At 49.1% G+C, this 17,872-nt stretch overlaps 1 protein-coding gene, 1 non-coding gene and 1 pseudogene across 7 annotated transcripts in view; 2 read left to right on the top strand and 1 right to left on the bottom strand.

The window, feature by feature from the left end:
* Positions 1-1,985: 1,985 nt before the first annotated feature.
* Positions 1,986-12,729, bottom strand: LOC101672752 (annotated as a pseudogene).
* Positions 7,411-7,513, top strand: LOC123387402. Its single transcript, XR_006601860.1, has one exon. It is a non-coding gene; the product is annotated as a U6 spliceosomal RNA (small nuclear RNA).
* The window catches only part of RNF19B (ring finger protein 19B), a 22,910-nt gene continuing 17,602 nt past the window's right edge, over positions 12,565-17,872 (top strand). For 4 of the 6 annotated variants that reach the window (XR_001176560.2, XM_004741561.3, XM_013046348.2 and 1 more), the window contains exon 1: positions 12,569-13,362. Coding sequence is in view for 5 of the 6 variants with exons in the window: in XM_004741561.3 (XP_004741618.3) it covers positions 12,728-13,362 (635 nt within the window). In the remaining variant the exon portion in view is untranslated. Of the gene's footprint in view, positions 13,363-17,872 lie in introns of all 6 variants that reach the window. The other 2 variants (XM_045064152.1, XM_045064151.1) reach the window with 2 other exon arrangements.

Genomic DNA, 17,872 nt, shown 5'->3' with positions numbered 1-17,872 from the left:
CTGGGAATACAAAAGCTTTGTGCCACTGGGAGGATTCTATAAAATGGATCCTTGGTTTCCTCTCCTAATCTGGCTTTGAGGGTTAAAAGAGGTAGTCCTGTCAAGGTCTGGGAAGAACCTAGGCTCAGAGCACTCTCCGGAACAGGGGCTCTTGTTTTTAATCCTCGATGACCTCTCACTTCCTCCCCTCTCCCCTCGGCCATGTCCTGTCCAGTCCCAGCTGTGCTCAGGGCAAAGCTCCTTGTGAAATGGCTTCTAACAGACCCCTTCCCACACCTGTGAGGTCACACATAATTGTTAAAATAGAGGATAATTTCATTCATATTTTTACTGATTACAAAAATAGTAAGTCCATGGTAAAAAAAAAATGTTAAGACTTTATTTATTTGTGAGAGGGACAGAGCGCACGAGCAGGGGGAGGAGAACGGGAGAGGGACAAGCAGACTGTGCTGAGCTTGGAGCCCAGCAAGGAGCTTGATCCCATGACCCTGAGATCACGACCTGAGCTGAAATCAAGACCGGGACACTCAATCACCCGAGCCACCCAGGTACCTGGTTAAAAAAAAAAAAAAATTAAGCAAATAAGTAAAAAGAAGAAAATAAAGATTACATGTAACTTTACCAGGAGATAATCACTATTGATGTTTGGGTGACATTCCTTCATGGGTTTTTTTTTTTTTTTGTTTTTGTTTTTTTTAAGTAGGCTCCACGCCCAGCATGGAACCCAACATGGGGCTTGAACTCAGGACCCTGAAATCAAGACCAGAGCTGAAATCAAGAGTCGGATGCTTATCCGACTGAGCCACCCAGGTGCCCCTTCTTGATTTCTTTCTTTCTTTTTTTTTTTTTAATTTATTTATTTGACAGAGAGAGAAATCTCAAGTAGGCAGAGAGGAGGCAGGTAGAGAGAGGGGAGAAGCAGGCTCCCTGCTGAGCAGAGAGCCCGATGTGGGGCTGGATCCCAGGACCCTGAGACCATGAGCTGAGCCGAAGGCAGAGGCTTAACCCACTGAGCCACCCAGGCACCCCTCCTGATTTCTTTTTAATGCACATGTCCCAGGCTGTTAAATGCAAGCATCCTGTCATTTTGCCTTTACAGTAGAGGCCGACAAATGCCAAGGACCACCTGGGCAGGGCATGCCAAAGGATGGAGAAACTCAATCTACCCACATTAACCCATCACCCACCTCTTGTCATCATGGAGTGTGTGTGTGTAAGATGCAGACAGAGACACAGAGACAGAGAAGAGACTGGCTGGGAGGGATTTCTTTGGGAAAGGACCATTGATTATGGTCTGCTCCCACTGCAACGATCCCCTCCACCCAGAGAGGATGGATGAAGGCGTGTCTCCTCCTCACTTTAGAGTAGGGGACTTGGACCCTTTGCCAAGTTCGAGATGTGCTTCAGGGGTCCATGGGCCAAAGAGAAAGGCAAGTCTACAGCCACAGCCCCTCTTCTATCACCACACTCCCCCCAGCAGAGAGCATGTCATGCTGAGTTGTGAGTATCCACTGAGTTGTCTGCCTCCCCAGCTTGGCCTGGAAACTTCTTTCAGACTCTCTGGGTCTTGTATCCCCTGCTGCTGCAGAAGGCCTGGCACTTGGTCAATGCCGGATAACTATTCTGGTGAACGAAGGAAAGAATGACTAGAAAGCAGAAAGAACAAAGTTTTGAAGGCACCCAGATCCAAGTTCAAATCCTGCCTCTGCCACTTTCCAGCTGTGTCCTCTTTGTGGGAAGTTACCTCATCTCTCTAACCTCATTTTCTCATTTGTAAAATGAAACTAATTGAGTATCTGTTCATAATGAAACAGAGCTTTTTCCCTGCCCTGAACCTTCAGAGGTGCCCCCAACACCCTGTCCAGCCAGCAGGGCCCCTGTACCTCTCCTCAGCCATGGGCCCACTGGCAGGGGTGGCGGGGCGCTAGCCAGCTCAGTGGGCACAGGCTCCCGGTAGGCAGAGCCAGGGACCTGGGCCAGGTCTGTCACAGCTCCTTCTTGCAGGAACAGAAGCCCAGCTGCTCCTCCAGGAAGGAGATCGCTCTCGCAGAGAGCCGATGCGGTCCAGCTGCTGGAAGGAGTAACTGGGGAGTCTGCTGGGGTCAGGCAGCCTGTGCTCCCGGGCCCTTGAGGCCTGGCTGTGCAGTGGGGCAGCACCAGCTGCCCCTTCTCCTCCAGCACATCCATTCTGGACTGAAGCATCCGCACCTCTTCCTCTACTGCACTGTCCATTCCTGTCGTAGGGTTCGGAGCTTCCCTGGGAGTCCTTGACTTGGGCAGGCAGAGCACACCATCTGCAGATGGGCTTTGCCCTTTCTGGCACCGGTAACTAGCCATGGTGCTGACACAGTGCAGGGTACAGGTGCCCCCTCCAGCACTGCATTTGTCCATGTCTGTCTGGCAGATGTCGCCCTGCCATCCTGCAGAGTGGCGACAGAGGCCTGGCTGGACATAGCTTCCTCCATCCCGGGAGGGTGGCTGGCATATTGCTACTCCACCAGCCCTGGGGAACCTGCTGGTCCTCTTCCAGCCAGGCCACCAAGCAGAGCGGGGGCTGGCCCAGGATTGCAGCGGTAGGCCATCCTGTAGATGGTATGGTCGCTGCTGCAGGCTTGGTGTCATCACAGATGGTGAGGAAGGGCTGGCTGGTACACACCTCAGGGCCCCTGGCAGCCCCGATGGCACACAATCTGTGGCCAGGCCAGCAGTTGTGCTCGCTGCCACCCACTACCAGGGCCAGAACTGCACCGGAAGGAGCTCCCTGGACTCACACATGGCTTGTATCTGCAGGTGAGATGGCCTTGTCCTTAGGATGGCCACCCGAGCTGGGAGCACACTGAAACAGAGTTTTTAATGAAATGAGATCAAGCATTGGCACGCAGTAAATGTTCCAGGAATGATGAACGAATAAAGACACAGTAGTCTTAGAAACTGCAAACTGGTGGGGCCTCCTGAGAATTTCCCGTCTGAGCTGATACAGTGCTCATACTTCCAGATCCTGGTTTCCTTCCTTGCTCCTTCCTCATTTCCCACTGTCCTCATCTTTAGCAGCAACAACAGCTGCTGGATGTATGGCAAGTTACAGAGATTCTATGACTTGGTCTCGTGTAAATCCCACAATAGTCCTGGGGTCCATATTATAATTCCCATTCCACAGGTGGAACCTAGGCCTAGAGAGGGTGTATGACTTGCCCAAGGGCATAAAGATCTGACTGTCAAGGGCACTGCTTTTCGCCTTCCTTAGACAAATCGATTTAACATGTACTCAGCACCCACTGTGTGCTTGGTGAGTGCAGACACGATGATTTCTTTCGCGGGTGGGGCGGGGGTGGCAATCGGCTGGAGAGCAGGTCGGTCCACTTTTCTATTTCTGTGGCTTTGGGAAAGTCCCTTCACTTCTCTGGGCCTTAATTTCTTCATCTGTAAAATGGAAACTATAATGATAGTCTCATAGGAGAGAGTATGACTCTCTCATGCAATCACTGCAGGGAGAAAAGAGGTAATGTATTTATGTAGCCTAGTGTCTGACACAAATAAGCACCAGGTCAATGGTAGCTGGTTCTCCGTTATTGTCAGTGAGATGTCAGCCAAGGTCCTCCTGACCCCTTGAGGTCTTCACAGGATAAGCCCAAGTAACTACTGCAAAGCCCTCTCCAAGATTACTGCAAATTCTTGTGCGATTTTATTTCTCCTGATCCAGCTCTGGCTTCAGCCTGTACTGTCTTTGGTCAACACTATACCAAAATAGATGTAAAACTTGGCCCCTTCTACTAGTTCTACAAACACCCCGGTCAAGGCAGGCTCAGTGAGTATTGGAGACTTTTTTTTAACGTTTCCAGGGATGGGAGACAGAGAAGGGGATCACATCATAGCTACAAAAAAACTCAGGGTGAGCTAAGAGTAACTTGGTTCCCAAGATGGCCTCAGCCTTATCTTCCCTGTTGTCGTCAGACCCTCAGCCTTGGGACAGTTGCCAAAACTCAGCTACCATCTCTAATTCTCTCTTCCTCAGGAGCTCTCAAATTTCCATTCCAAGCATTATCCCACTGTGTGAAGCCTGAGAGATTGGAGGTGGGGGTGGGGTTGACTTCTCCTCTAATCTCCCCCTCACCCACCCACCCCACCCCCACAAGTAAAGCTCTGCAGGGTGCTTCCTGGGCCTTCAGGAAGTCCCCACAAGGATGGGAAGAAATGTTTGTAATCATTCATGATGTTTGATGCTGGGGGGGAGGGTGACCTTGGCTAGCTGCTGGCTGCCCACTGGCCTCCACCATACTCTCCACCCTTGGTTCCTACCCATTTCCCAAACCCAGTCCTCCAGTTTCTGGTAGATTCTCTCTGGCGCTCAGTAGCTTAAAACATCTCATGTCATTTTAGGAACAAATTCAAATCCTAGTCCACTCCTTGTTGCCTCCACAGCAGCTGCCTCTCAGAGCTTCAAGAGCAAAACTTCACCTTCAACATTTTTTCAAAGTATTTTTCCTACCAAAGCCATTCTCTTTGCTAGGACAGGAAGTCACGTGCTGAGGATCTACAGGGATTCTATCTGGCCCACAGGGATTAAAAAAAAAAATAAAATCAACATTTAAAAATTGAGAGAAGACACATGAAAATCTGGATTTGTGCCTTTTCTTGTAAACTCATAATATCTGGCATCATAGGACTCACATTCCCCCCCAAGGAGCATGTTGCCCTGAATGGAGAGCAGGATCCCCGCCCTTCAGACAGGTTTTTCTTATGTCCTCGTCCACTGGCCTTACTTCACCTGCTTGATCCCTGTAAGCTTTCAACTTTGTGACCTTTGCTAAAGGGCATTTCAGGACCGGTTTCCACCCTCCACTGCATTATTGCAATCAGATTGGGTCCATGAATTTGCTAGATACACAAAGGGCACCCCAGGCAGAAGACACACCAACAGCAGTCACTGAAGCAGCGATGACTGTTCCCGCAAAGGATCCGGAGGGACTGGGTCTCTGGTGAAAGGGGACGGTGGGGCTGGAAAGGGTTAACCTGGGGCTTGGTTCTGAAGGCCCTTAATGGTCTCTTACGGAACACTGGGAGCCAGTGCGGGGTTTGGAGCAGGGGCACAGCCTGAGGTGTGCGTATGACAAAAGAAGCTGAGAAGCTTGCGAGCAGGATGGAATAGAAACCCTCCCATCACGCCCCCCCCCCCCCCGCGCTACCCCTGCAGCAAACCCAGCGAGAGGCTGAGGCAGTGGTCCAAAAGGAGCAGAGATGCTGCGGCCAGGCGTGTGGCAGCGGCGGTGGGAATGGCTCGGAGGATGGAAGGGAGGGTATGTAGAGACTGAGTTGCCCAGGAATGGATATGCTTGACCTTGACGGAAAACACTGCGGGCGCTGCGGCTGCATAGAGCTCGCCTCCTCCCCTTCCCCACCCCGGTGCTGCAGCAGACTGCGGCGGAATCCCGGCCCCTCGCCTTTGCTCCCCCCGCGCCGCTGCGGCACGCGAGGGGCGGGGGCGGCAGGGTGGCGGGGATGCCGGTCTTCCCCGGAAGGCCGGAGACGGGGGGGGCGGGGAAGAGGCCGGTCACGTGGCGCCGTCCCAGGCTCAGTCCGATTGGCCTTCCCGCAGCCGATCCTGCCGGGCTGCTCGGGTTTCCAGGCAAAGCCTCCCCTCCCTTGTTCCCGCGCGCAGTGCTCGGGCCCAGCGCAGAGCAGGATAGGGCGGGAGCTGCGCTCCCCCTTCCCCGTTAAACGCTGCCAGGTTCCTGGCTTCTCGCCGCGGTCCTCTCTGCAGCTTGGGAGATCTGATTATCGTCTCCGTGAACACATCTTTTCTCTGCTTCTCTCCTGCCTTCCCCCACCTGTCCCTCTTCCTACTGTGCTACCTGAAGGCCAGCTTTGTGAGGACTGGCTGAGGCAGGTTTCTGTTACTTGCCACGATTTTGCAGCTTTGGGGAAATCAGTTAATAGGCTGGACGTGGGGAAGATTCAAATAGAAATCCCACAGACACCTCAAACACCACGCTTCTAAACCAGTCAGTTTCTCCCCCAAACTGTTTCTTCTTTGTGTCCCCATCTCTGTTTTAAGCAAAAACATGATAGCTATGTCCATCTTGCTGTCCCCCATCAAATCTCTGACTGTAACCTATTAAATATATCTCCAAAATATTTCTTAAACCTCAATATCCAGTATTTTCTTTTAGCATGTATCCCAATTTTTGCTGATACGTTTGTGATCTTTTTTGTACAGGCTTCCATGAGAACAAGGACCTCGTCTTTTTGCTTATTATTGTATCACCAACACAGGACAGCACAGAGTAGGTGCTTGGTAAAATTTTATTAAATGAATAGATGTATGGCTAGTTCTGTGCTAGGTACTAAGTGTGGAGGGGAACACAGATTTTAAGATGAGACACACAATTTTATCCTCAAGAAATCATCGGGACGTCAGAGTGGTTCAATGGCTCAGTGGCTCAGTGAGTTAAAGCCTCTGCCTTCTGCCCAGGACACGATCCCAGAGTCCTGGGATGGAGTCCTGGGATGGAGCCCCCCTCGTGGGGCTCTCTGCTCAGTAGGGAGCCTTCTTCCCTCCCCACCCCCCACCCCTGCTAGCCTCTCTGCCTACTTGTGATCTCTGTCTGTCAATAAAATCTTAAAAAAAAAAAAGAAAAGAAATAATCTGCACATGTTAATAAACATGCACTGTGGCCTTCTAGACTAGCCCCTGAGCAGAGCTGGTGCACAAGATGAACAAGACACCATCTCTACCTTCCCCCTTCATCTGGAGGGACCCGAGCATGACCAACCTCGACAGTAAGACTCTCATTGGAGGAATCAGGTGTGGTAGCATATAATGACTTCCAGAGTCAGAAGAGTCCAAGGTTTAGACTCAAATGATCTGGCTTCCTAGGCCAGCCTTGCCTCCTTCTGGCTGTGTGACCACAAGTCTCTTCTCTGAGGCTCCAATTTTCATCTTAAAAATGGGAGATAACAGTAATGTCTAAAAGGGGTGAGAGATATGAATGAGATCAATGAAAACACTAAGTGGCAGGTTTTACAACAATGCTGGGTGTAGAAGGGTGACCTTGCCTCCTACTTTGCCTGGAACAGACCAGCTGACACCTGTTGAACTAGGGCAATTAATCTTAGCATTCCCTTTCATTCTCAGAAGTGTCCTGCGTTTGCACCATAAATTATGTGGTCATCCTAGTAATAGGTGTGACACTGGAGTTATCCCCACTGTGCCAGGGAGACACAAAGGTGAGAGGGTGGTGGGGCTGATTTGGAAGAAGGGTGGCTGTGACCATGGAAATGAGCCTGGAAGCATGCAAGAGATTACACCAAGTGAAGAGAGATAGGAAAAGCATAACAGGCAGAGGGACCAGCATTTGCAAAGGAGACAAAACTTGGTAATTTGGCACATGTTTAGATCAAGAACGCCCAATGGTGCTCGCTGTGGCACCTACACTAAAAATGGAACGATACAGCGAAGATGAGCATGGATGCATGCAAGGATGACATGGAAATTTATGAAGTGTCCCATATTTTTAAGGGGTGCCTGGCTGGCTTAGTTGGTAGAGCATATGATTTTTGATCTCGGGGTCATGAATTTGAACCCCACATTGGGTACAGAGATTACTTTAAGAAAAAAAAAAAAAAAAGCCAAACAGCTCTATTTTAAGAAGCATGGCAGGAGATGGGACTGGCAGTGGGAACTGTAGAAGGGATTGACATGAGCTGGTGGCTTTGCAAAAGAGACCAATTGAGGGACTGGGGCCAAAGTCCAGGCAAGAGAAATAATGAGGCCTGTAGCCAGGTAAGTTTCTATAAGCACTTTAGAGGTAAATTGGACTTGGATGTGGGGGGTTGGAGGACAGACTAGGGATAGGAGAACTTCCAGCTGAATGGGGAGGCCATTCACTGAAGCAGGTAGGGAGAAGGGAGGCCAGGAAACCTGGAGACAGAAGACGACCCACATTGGACTTGTGGCATTCATCAGTCTTGATCCAGAGGGAAAGTGTAGGGGTCATAAGAGGTAGAGGTCACTTCTGAGGCCAGGGGAAGGAGCTGGGGCCCAGTCAGTATTCAGGTGACATCTGATTAAAATTAGCTTTTAGAATAACCTTGAAAGGCAAGAGAAAGCTCAAAAATAGAGTCTCAGGGCGCCTGGGTGGCTCAGTGGGTTAAGCCGCTGCCTTCAGCTCAGGTCATGATCTCGGGGTCCTGGGATCGAGTCCCGCATCGGGCTCTCTGCTCAGCAGGAGCCTGCTTCCTCCTCTCTCTCTCTCTGCCTGCCTCTCTGCCTAATCTCAAATAAATAAATAAAATCTTTAAAAAAAAATAGAGTCTCAAATAAAGAAAGAGCAGATTTTGCAGACCAACTTCTTGTATATATTGCTTTCCTTGATCAAAATGTTTCCACAGTGCCCTGCTGAGGTCCTCAGCCTGGCATTCAAGGCTTCTAATGACCTGGCCCCAACCTACCTCTGGTGAATGGTTCATATTTCACTTGGTCATGTTTGGCCCCTCCCTTCTTCTGAAAACACAAGAATTGCTCCTCCCCTGGTCCAACCATATGGTCCAGGTGGGGACTATCAATTTGGGCACCCCATGCCCCCAGCCCCCGATCAAATTTGTGAGTGACCATGTGACCAAGCCTGGTCAATCAGAATCCTCCTGAAGGATTTGGAGGATTTGGAACAAAGGGAAGAGAATTTCTCATCTCTCTGGTTAGGAAGCTAGGAGGCGTGAGCTGGGGATAGCTGTTGGGCACAGTTCCAGCCTGGAGAGGCAAGTGGCCTGAAAAACCAAGGTAGAAGAGTCGGCTATTGTTTCCTAAGTATAGGGTTTTAGTCTGAGAGATAAAAAAAAGTTCTGGAGATAGATGGTGGTGCTGGAAGTTGCACAAACAATGTGAATATACTTTTCATTTTTTAAAAGATTTTATTTATTTATTTGACAGACAAAGATCACAAGTAGGCAGAGAGACAGGCAGAGAGAGAGGAGGAAGCAGGCTCCCTGCTGAGCAGAGAGCCCGATGCAGGGCTTGATCCCAGGACCTGGGATCATGACCCAAGCCGAAGGCAGAGGCTTTAACTTACTGAGCCACCCAGGCGCACCAACAATGTGAATATACTTAACGTCACTGAACTGCACACTTAAAATTGGTTACAGTAGTATTTTGTATAATGTACACTTGACCACAATTCAAAGAAGGAGGAGAAGAAAGAGGAAGAGCTGCCAGGCAGACAAGCAAAGTTGAAAGTTGGAGGAAGGCAGGTAGCTCCCTGGATAGGGTTGGTCCTTGGGCCCAGGTGCTAGAGTACTTGTCTCAAAGGGTTGCATGAGCCCCAAAATGGCCTTTTTTGGCATAGACCAGTTCACGTTGGGCTTCTTTTCCTTGTATCTGATGGAGTCCTAACACAGAAACTTTCCAGTCTCTCTTCTCTCTCACATCCTTTCAGACATTCTCTACTCCTGTCATGCCCCACTGCCCACGCTTCCTCAGACCAATCCTGTGTCTCCCCCTTTGCCTCTCCTCCAGGCTCCCTCTGCCCTTTCCCCTACTTAAAAATGTCAACTCCTACTCATCCATGGAGACCAAGCTCAAAGGGTTCTTCCTTGGAAAGCCAGCCCTGACCACAAGTCTTGCCATGCCTTCCTCTGTACATACCTTCTTTTTTGTACATGTCTTTGTCACCCAGTATCCCAATAACCCGCATTCTTGTCTGTAACCGTCATCAGGCGACAGTGTTCCTCTCCATGACCCTTGTGTCTAACAGCCTTGCACAAAGTATCCTAAATGTTTACTGAATGGATGAATAGATGAGTAAGAACCCTTCTTTCTCTCATGCCATCTCCCTGAGTCACTACTCAGTTTCAACCAAGTGGGGACACAGGAAAAAAAAATGTGGGAGGAATTGCTTTAGTCCCTCAACTCAAGGGTGATGGATCCAGGAGGGAAGAAAACCCAGTAGAAATGGGGCCATTGCAAAGTTCAGTGGCATTTATGAGAGGTCAGCTCTCTGCCAAACACGGATGGTGGCAGCTTAGAGCTGAGGCAGTTTGTTTTCGTGCCAGTGCCAAGACAAGCATTCAGTGAATTGAGCTTTTCAGCAAGCGTGGATTCTGACAGCTGTGCAGGGAGAGTCACCTAAAAGCTATCTGGGTCTGCCTGGAATCAGGGGATCGCTATCTCCTTCAACACAATCTGACCCAAGGAACAAGGCAGCCCTCTCCCCCATCCTTCGTCCCTGCCACGGGCACACACCTTCTTTAAGGGGGCACCGCAGCTGATCAGGACATGTGGCACTAAGGATAGAGTAAAACATAATTACAGGGAACTGTGGCTTGGATATTATTGCTTACTAACTAGTCCATGGATCCCCCCCTACAATTCCTAGTCTCTGTTGCTTGCAGCTCATATGATAAGTTCCAAGTAATAGTCTAAACAAAAGTAATGAGTGCCATTTCCAGGAATATTTAATTGCCAGTGCACAACCCTCCAACAATCTTTCCCTTACTGAGACAATCCTGAAAGCCTTGTGTGGAAGTTGTGGAGGCGAGGATGGAAAAGCCTGGATCTCTAAGTTACCCTATGGAGTAGAGGATATGTATCTTGGAAAGTGCCTTGAACCCATATCCAGTTTTGCTTGAGTGAGGGAAAAACAGACCATTGTTATGTTAAGCCATTGAGCTATTTGGGTTGTTTGTTACTTCAAAAAAGCCTAGCCTATTCTGACCAATATACAGAAATTAATTGTTTTAGCCATCAAGTATCAAACCTCCCCATTTGAGAAGAAACATTACCCCTCCCATGGTTTTGCCAAATCCAGTGGTCACTTCTCTATTCTTTCCTGATTTCTCAGCAGCCTTTGTCACAATTGACCACTCCCCCTGGAAACATGTTATCTTGCCATCTGTGATATCACACCTGCCTGGTGTTTCTTCTCTCACAGCCCCTGCTTCTCAGTTTCCCTTGCTGCCTCCTCTTTCACTGTTTTACCTCCAAAGTTTGAAGTTTCTCAGGGCTTATTCCTGGGGAACTTTCTTGTGGTTTTACATGCCACCCATGAGAAAGACATCTGGTACCTTCCAGTATCCACTCTACCATTCTCTGTTAATCACAGAGCCCCTATTTTTAGCTGGGTACTTTGTGTCTAATTAAAAGACTACATTTCTCAGTATAGCCATGGGACTATCCCTTGGCCAATGAGATGTAAGCAAAAATGTGTTGGACTTCCAAGGCCCTCTCTTAAAAAGAGGGGGTGCACTTTTCCCCCTTTCTCCTCCCTGCTTCCAAAGGTGGAACATAATGAGGTGACCTGAAGATTGGAAACCAAGTGCTGAGTGTACCAGAGCAGCCCTGGACTTCCTACCTCCTTTTTTGGTGAAGAGAGAAATAAATCTCTAGGCGCCTGGGTGGCTCAGTCAGTTAAGCATCTGCCTTTGGCTGGGGTCATGATCCCAGGGTGCTGGGATTGAGCTCCACATCCACTCCCTTTGCTTGTGCTCTCTCTTTTTGTCAAATAAAATCAAGAAAGAAAGAGAGAGAGAGAGGAAGGGAGGGAGGGCAAAGGGAGGGAGGGGAAAGAAGAAAAGAAAGAAATTTCTATTTTAAGTTTTTTTTTCTTTAGTTTTGTGCAACTCAACCCAACCCTAAGGGACCATGCCTGTTGCTGTTGTAGTCGCATGTTTGCCTCCTATCAGGAAGCCTGCCTATAGCACAAGGAAGACACTTCCAGGGGGGAAAAAGCGCTCGGCCTCCTTCCACAAATTGTAAATAACCTAGCCAACAGGAGGATAGAGTGGGAGATGGGCCTGGCAATACGGTTTATTAGTTCAGAGAAAGCACTGAATGCTAGATTAAGGAATTCGCGCTTTATTCTGTAAATCCCTTGCGGATAGAGGACCCTGTCTTATCTAGTAATGCTTTCACTTTGTAGAACTTTTTTTTCTTTTTTCTTTTCTTTTTTTAAGATTTTATTTATTTATTTGACACAGAGAGAGAGATCACAAATAGAGCAGCAGGCAGAGACAGAGGAGAAGCAGGCTCCCTGCTGAGCAGAGAGCCAGATGCGGGGCTGTATCCCAGGACCCTGAGATCATGACCACAGCCGAAGGCAGAGGCTTTAACCCACTGAGCCACCCAGGTGCCCCCACTTTGTAGATGCTTAATGACCCTATTCTTTATTAACTAATGCTGTTAATTTAAATAACAAGAAGTGTTGGAAAGTGGACCAGTTGGGAATCACCATGTGATCTATCCTTGCCTTTGTTTTACAGATGAAGTAACCTCGGCTTCATTTACTGTAAGGAGCAATCAGCCCGTCCACGAGGAAAGGCAAACCGAAATCTCCACCCTGGGGATGAAGACGGTCAGGGTGACGGAACTCCAAAAGGACGCCAACAAAAGCAGTTGGGTTGGTGCCTACTCAAGATGGTTCCTCTGAAACCCCATGACCGGGAGGCGGAGCTCCGCCCCAGCACGCCCGGCCCCCTCCTCTCGGCCCCGCCCAACACCGCCCCCTTCCGCAAGGCGGGGTGGGGGGCGGTGCGGGTTGTGAGGTGTCTCAGCGAAGCGCCTGCGCAGTGGGCAGCGGCGCGCGGGGCGGAGGCTTTATAACCACTTCGACGCGGCCGCTCGGTTTCTATCTCGGGGAGGGCGGCTGAGGCGGCGGCGGTCGCGGCGCCGGTTGAGGGGGCGCTGAGGCGGGAGCTGTGGCGGCGCTGGGCGCCCCTCGCTCCTCGGCCTTTGGGGGCCATGGGCTCTGAGAAGGACTCCGAATCGCCGCGCTCTACATCTCTACACGCGGCCGCGCCCGACCCCAAGTGCCGCAGCGGCGGCCGGCGCCGGCGCCTCACCTTCCACAGTGTCTTCTCCGCCTCGGCCCGCGGCCGCCGCGCCCGAGCCAAGCCGCAGGCCGAGCCGCCGCCCCCGGCCGCGCCGCCGCCGCCGCCCGCCCCGGTCTCGGTCGCGGCCCAGGCCCCGCCGCCCGAGGCGCTGCCCACCGAGCCGGCCGCCGAGGCGGAGGCGGAGGCCGCGGCGGAGGCCGGGCCCGGGTTCGAGGATGAGGAGGCGGCGGAGGGCGGCGGCCCGGGCCCGGAGGAGGTGGAGTGCCCGCTTTGCCTGGTGCGGCTGCCGCCCGAGCGGGCCCCGCGCCTCCTCAGCTGTCCGCACCGCTCGTGCCGGGACTGCCTCCGCCACTACCTGCGCCTGGAGATCAGCGAGAGCCGGGTGCCCATCAGCTGCCCCGAGTGCAGCGAGCGACTCAACCCGCACGACATCCGCCTGCTGCTCGCCGACCCGCCGCTCATGCACAAGTACGAGGAGTTCATGCTGCGCCGCTACCTGGCCTCAGACCCTGACTGCCGCTGGTGCCCGGCCCCCGACTGCGGGTGAGCGCGGGGGCGTGGCCGCCGGGGCAGGGGCTGCGGCGGAGGGGACCCGGGTCCGGGGACCGGACCCCCATCCCGCGGGTGGCCGACCCGGGGAAGCGGTCCTCGGGGCAGCGTGTGCGTGTGTGTGTCCCAGCACTGAGGGAGAGGTGAGGGCTGAGCTGCGGGAGGGAGGAGAAGGCGGCAGCTGCGGCCGGTTGGTAAGCGGCCACAGTCCGCAAGGCCAGGGGAGCGGGGGAAGGCACCCGCCACCGGCCCTGCCCCTGGGCTTGAGGTGGGGCTGAGCCTTGTGTGAGGGGAAAGGAGCTGTCCATCTCATCAGGAGGCAGGGAGAGGCTTTTAGATGGGGTGCACGCCCCTCTGTCCAGAGGTAGGGGCCGTGTCTTAATGAGGGCGGGGAGGGGATTAACTGGCAAAGGAAGAGATGAGAATATCCTGAGGGGCTCACAGCATTCGGAGGGGTGTGTCCCTTTGGCCAGGGGCAGACTTCAGCAGCATTGCCGGAGACGGTGTGTGCTTCCTGACCACAGCTGCTGAAAGTTGGGATGGAGGTGATGGAAATATCACTAGGGGGAAAGGACAGCTCACTGGCAGCTCTGGGGCACCCTGGCCATTGTGTGCTTTCTGTGCCAAGCTGTTGGGAGGCCCCATGTGGTTCTTACACTGCTGCCTTGGTCAGGGTGAGGAGTGGACGGACCCTTTCTTTGTCCAGAGAAGCAATGGGGCACTGAGAAGAAGGATGCCCAGACGCTGACACGGTAGGAGAAAATGTGTTCCCCAGCCCCTCTGATCTTGAGTTCTTGACAACAGTCTTTTTAAGGCACTATGTATCCTGAATTTTTAAGGTCAGTGAGAGAGACTATGCATTATGTGCAGAGACAGAATACCACCAGATTTTACTATCTAAAGTACTCAGTGGAGACCACTCTCCCACCACTTAAAAAAAAATTGTTACTGTCAGTACATCCCATGAATGGCTGCATGCCGCAGGGAAGAGCTTATCTGAGTGACTGGAAGTTCGGGGGTGGGAGGGAGAGACTGTGCCACTTACCAGTTCTATGACCTTGGGCAGATCATTTTATTCTTGTGTGTTGTTTTGGGGACAGAAAGATGCTAGGGACTCCTTGCAGTGTGTGTGTGTAATGCCAGTAAAAAAGCTGGATGGGCCAAAGCTTCAAAGGAGTTAAGGGCTTTTAATTGTAGCCTATATACCAAGCCTGTTTTAAGATTTCCATGATGCTACTATTTGTCCCTTTCAAAAGAAGCTGTTTTAAGAGTGTCTAGGAGAGTAAGAAGAATTAACTTCTGTCTTCTACTCTGCCAGACTTGTTTAGAGATGGGTGTGTTATTTAACCTCTCTGAGATGGGGTTTCTAAATTACTTTGAAGTGTTGTGGTCAAAGGTATGGTGTTTGTCTAGGGTAGATCACTTTCACTTTCAATTAATAAGTGTTGGAAACAACCTTGTAGGTTCTTACATCTGGTGGCCTGGTGATCTCACTGGCCTTAGGAGGCTAATGTATATGATAGGTTTTACACATACTATTGGTCTATTTTCTGAACCAAAGGAATATTTACTTAAAACACAGTATGGTTAATTTTGGAATAGTATATTAACTCCTTTTTGAGATGTCTTTCCTTGAATTTTGGCTGATAAATGTGGCATTGCTGATTATCTTTCTGGAAAATCTCCCTTTTTGTTTTTATTTCTCTAAAGTCAATGACTGTCTTTGCTCACAACAATAAAAACGGACAGGAATTAATTTATCATCTTTGTGGTGACAACGTAAACCATTACTAAAAGTTAATGAAGAATTAAGGCCATTTCTTATTGTAGCCACGTATTGGCTTAGTATCATCTAGAGGTTTTTTTTTTATTAGTTAAAAGCATGATACAAATTTTATATATTTTTTAATGTGTTATCTGTGGGTTTAAAGAAGGCGCAGTCTGTGGAAAGAAAGCAAGCTGGCATCCAAGTATCCATGTACCAGGAGTACATAATTTAACTTAATCCTTACAACATTGTAAGATAGATTTGATTTCGTTTTACAGATGAGAAAATTGAAATTTAAATACACTGAGTGACTGTTCAGGGTCATATACCTAGTGGGTGGTGGAACCAGGCTTGAAACACTGGTCTTAACTCCAACCAAGGCCAATAGTCTTTACTCTCAACCTTTTCTTTTTAAAAAGCATGCACTTGTTGGCATTATTGGTGATACTGCTGTTTATATCATTTTGTCAAATGCAGCCTAAGGACAAGTTTAAGAGAGCCATGGATTGGAAATCTAGTTTCTTTTCTGATACTTTTTGCATCACAGCCTCTTATCTAGTTTATTTTTCTTATCTGAAATAGGCCTAATCCTTTCCTGACTTGAGAAGCTTAATGTTTGCAAAGTGTTTTTGAGGTCTGCATTTGGAGGTGGTAGGTAAATCAGGAGTAACTCTAAAATTCTGTCACTTTCCAAACAGGTATCTGAGTTCCCTAGGGATGTGGCCAATGGTTTTGCCACCTCTCTTTAATGCTGGGAGAAAAACAGCTTGTTTTGTTTTGTTTTAGTCAAACTGTCCTATTCTTCTGTGTAAATGTGTAAAAAATCGTGGATGAGCAGTAAGTGTAATCCCTAGTTATCTCTTCTTCTTGTACCTGACCATCTTTTCTTTACTCACAGATGAAGTTCTTACAGCCAAATTTATCAAGAACTCCCTTAGTTCTGTGTGTATGTGTATATAATCGTCAGGGTGGGGCTCGCTGCTCAGTGGGGAGTCTTCTTCTCCCTCTGCCCCTACCTGTGCTCATGCTCCCTCTCCCTCTCTTTCTCTCAAATAAATAAAATATTTTAAAAAAATAAGAAGAAGGGAGCGCCTGGGTGGCTCAGTGGGTTAAAGCATCTGCCTTCGGCTCAGGTCATGATCCCAGGGTCCTGGGATGGAGCCCGGCATTGGGCTCTCTGCTCAGTGGGGAGCCTGCTTCTCCCCTCCCCTCTCTGTACCTGCCTCGCTGCCTACTTGTAATCTCTGTCTGTCAAATAAATAAATAAATAAATAAATAAATAAAATCTTTAAAAAAATAAAATAAAATAAAAAATTTTAAAAAAGAAGAAGAATTGTATTTGGCAGGGTGAAAGGGGGCATGTAAGTGGTCTTACAGAGTTCTGGCCATTAGTTTCACTGTGATTATGATAATGAGAACACTATATATTAAAAGATTATTTGTTTACAAATAATCTTATAAGCAGGGTCTTGAATTTTTTTCCCCCATACTTGAATATGATCTTATTTTATTCATAAATAGAATCAATTTCAGTGGGGCAACACTTACATTACTGTTTATTAACTACAATATTACCAAGTATATATATGTATATATTTTTTAAAGATTTTATTTATTTATTTAAGAGAGAGAGACAGAGAGAGAGAGAGAACACAAGCAGGGGGAGTGGGAGAGGGAGAAGTAGGCTTCCTGCTGAGCAGGGAGCCGGTTGGCAGGGCTCAATCTCAGAACCCTGGGATAGTGACCTGAGCCAAAGGCAGCCACGTAATGACTGAGCCACCCAGGCAGCCCTTACCAAATATATTTAAAATGTATTTTCAAATGAGATAAAATTAACTCAAAATACAAATAACTGATATTTTTGTAGTTCTTTGTAATCTTCAGACTGTAAGGTCATTCAGGAATAATTTTAGTTTCATACAGGTGGATGTTGGTGGTAAACCCATTTTATAAAGGAGAAACCAGTTCAGAGAAGTTAGTGTGGGCTTCAATGTCTCACAGCTAATAAATGGTGCGGTTGATACCCCTTAGAGTCTCTGCTTAAGCATGAGTCTTCTCAGAAACCCCCACAACATATAAATATATAATATTTTCCTCTTTTTTTTTAAGACTTTTTTTTTTAAGATTTTATTTATTTATTTGACAGATAGAGATCACAAGTAGGCAGAGAGGCAGCAGAGAGATAGAGGAGGAAGCAGGCTTCCTGCTAAGCAGAGAGCCCGATGCCGGGGTCGATCCCAGGACCCTGGGATCATGATCTGAGCTGAAGGCAGAGGCTTTAACCCGCTGAGCCAGCCAGGCGACCCTATAATGTTTTCCTCTTAAGTACCCTCTTACCAATCTTTAAACACTTTCAGAATCTCTATGAGGGATGAGCAAAGGAGGCAACAGAAAATTTCTTGGTGTGCAGGGGTAGATCTTTTGTGCAGATGAATAGGAGATAAAGCTGTTTTGACCTCAATTCTTTGTGCAAGTCCACCACTCCAGCCTCTCTTTGCTGGCACTTTCTCCTACAGTACCCCCTCCTACCTGACCCAAACAGGTATTATCAGCTTTTGGCCTTCCTGGACAACTGGACTAGACTGTCCCATGAACAGAAGCTTCAGTTCATCTCTAGCACACTTATGAGGGAACAGCTCCTTGAGCAAGATAAATTTCTCAGTCAGTGAAAAAGGAGGTTATTTTCCCCTCTGAAGCCTTCCTACATCCTCTCTCTCTCTCTTTCTTTCTCTCTGG

The sequence above is a fragment of the Mustela putorius genome, unplaced genomic scaffold, assembly GCF_011764305.1.
Source record: "Mustela putorius furo isolate JIRA1106 unplaced genomic scaffold, ASM1176430v1.1 tig00003853_pilon_pilon_pilon, whole genome shotgun sequence".
NCBI lineage: Eukaryota > Metazoa > Chordata > Mammalia > Carnivora > Mustelidae > Mustela > Mustela putorius.
Note: the sequence above shows the minus strand (reverse complement) of the source record. Positions and strands in the feature narration are given on the sequence as shown.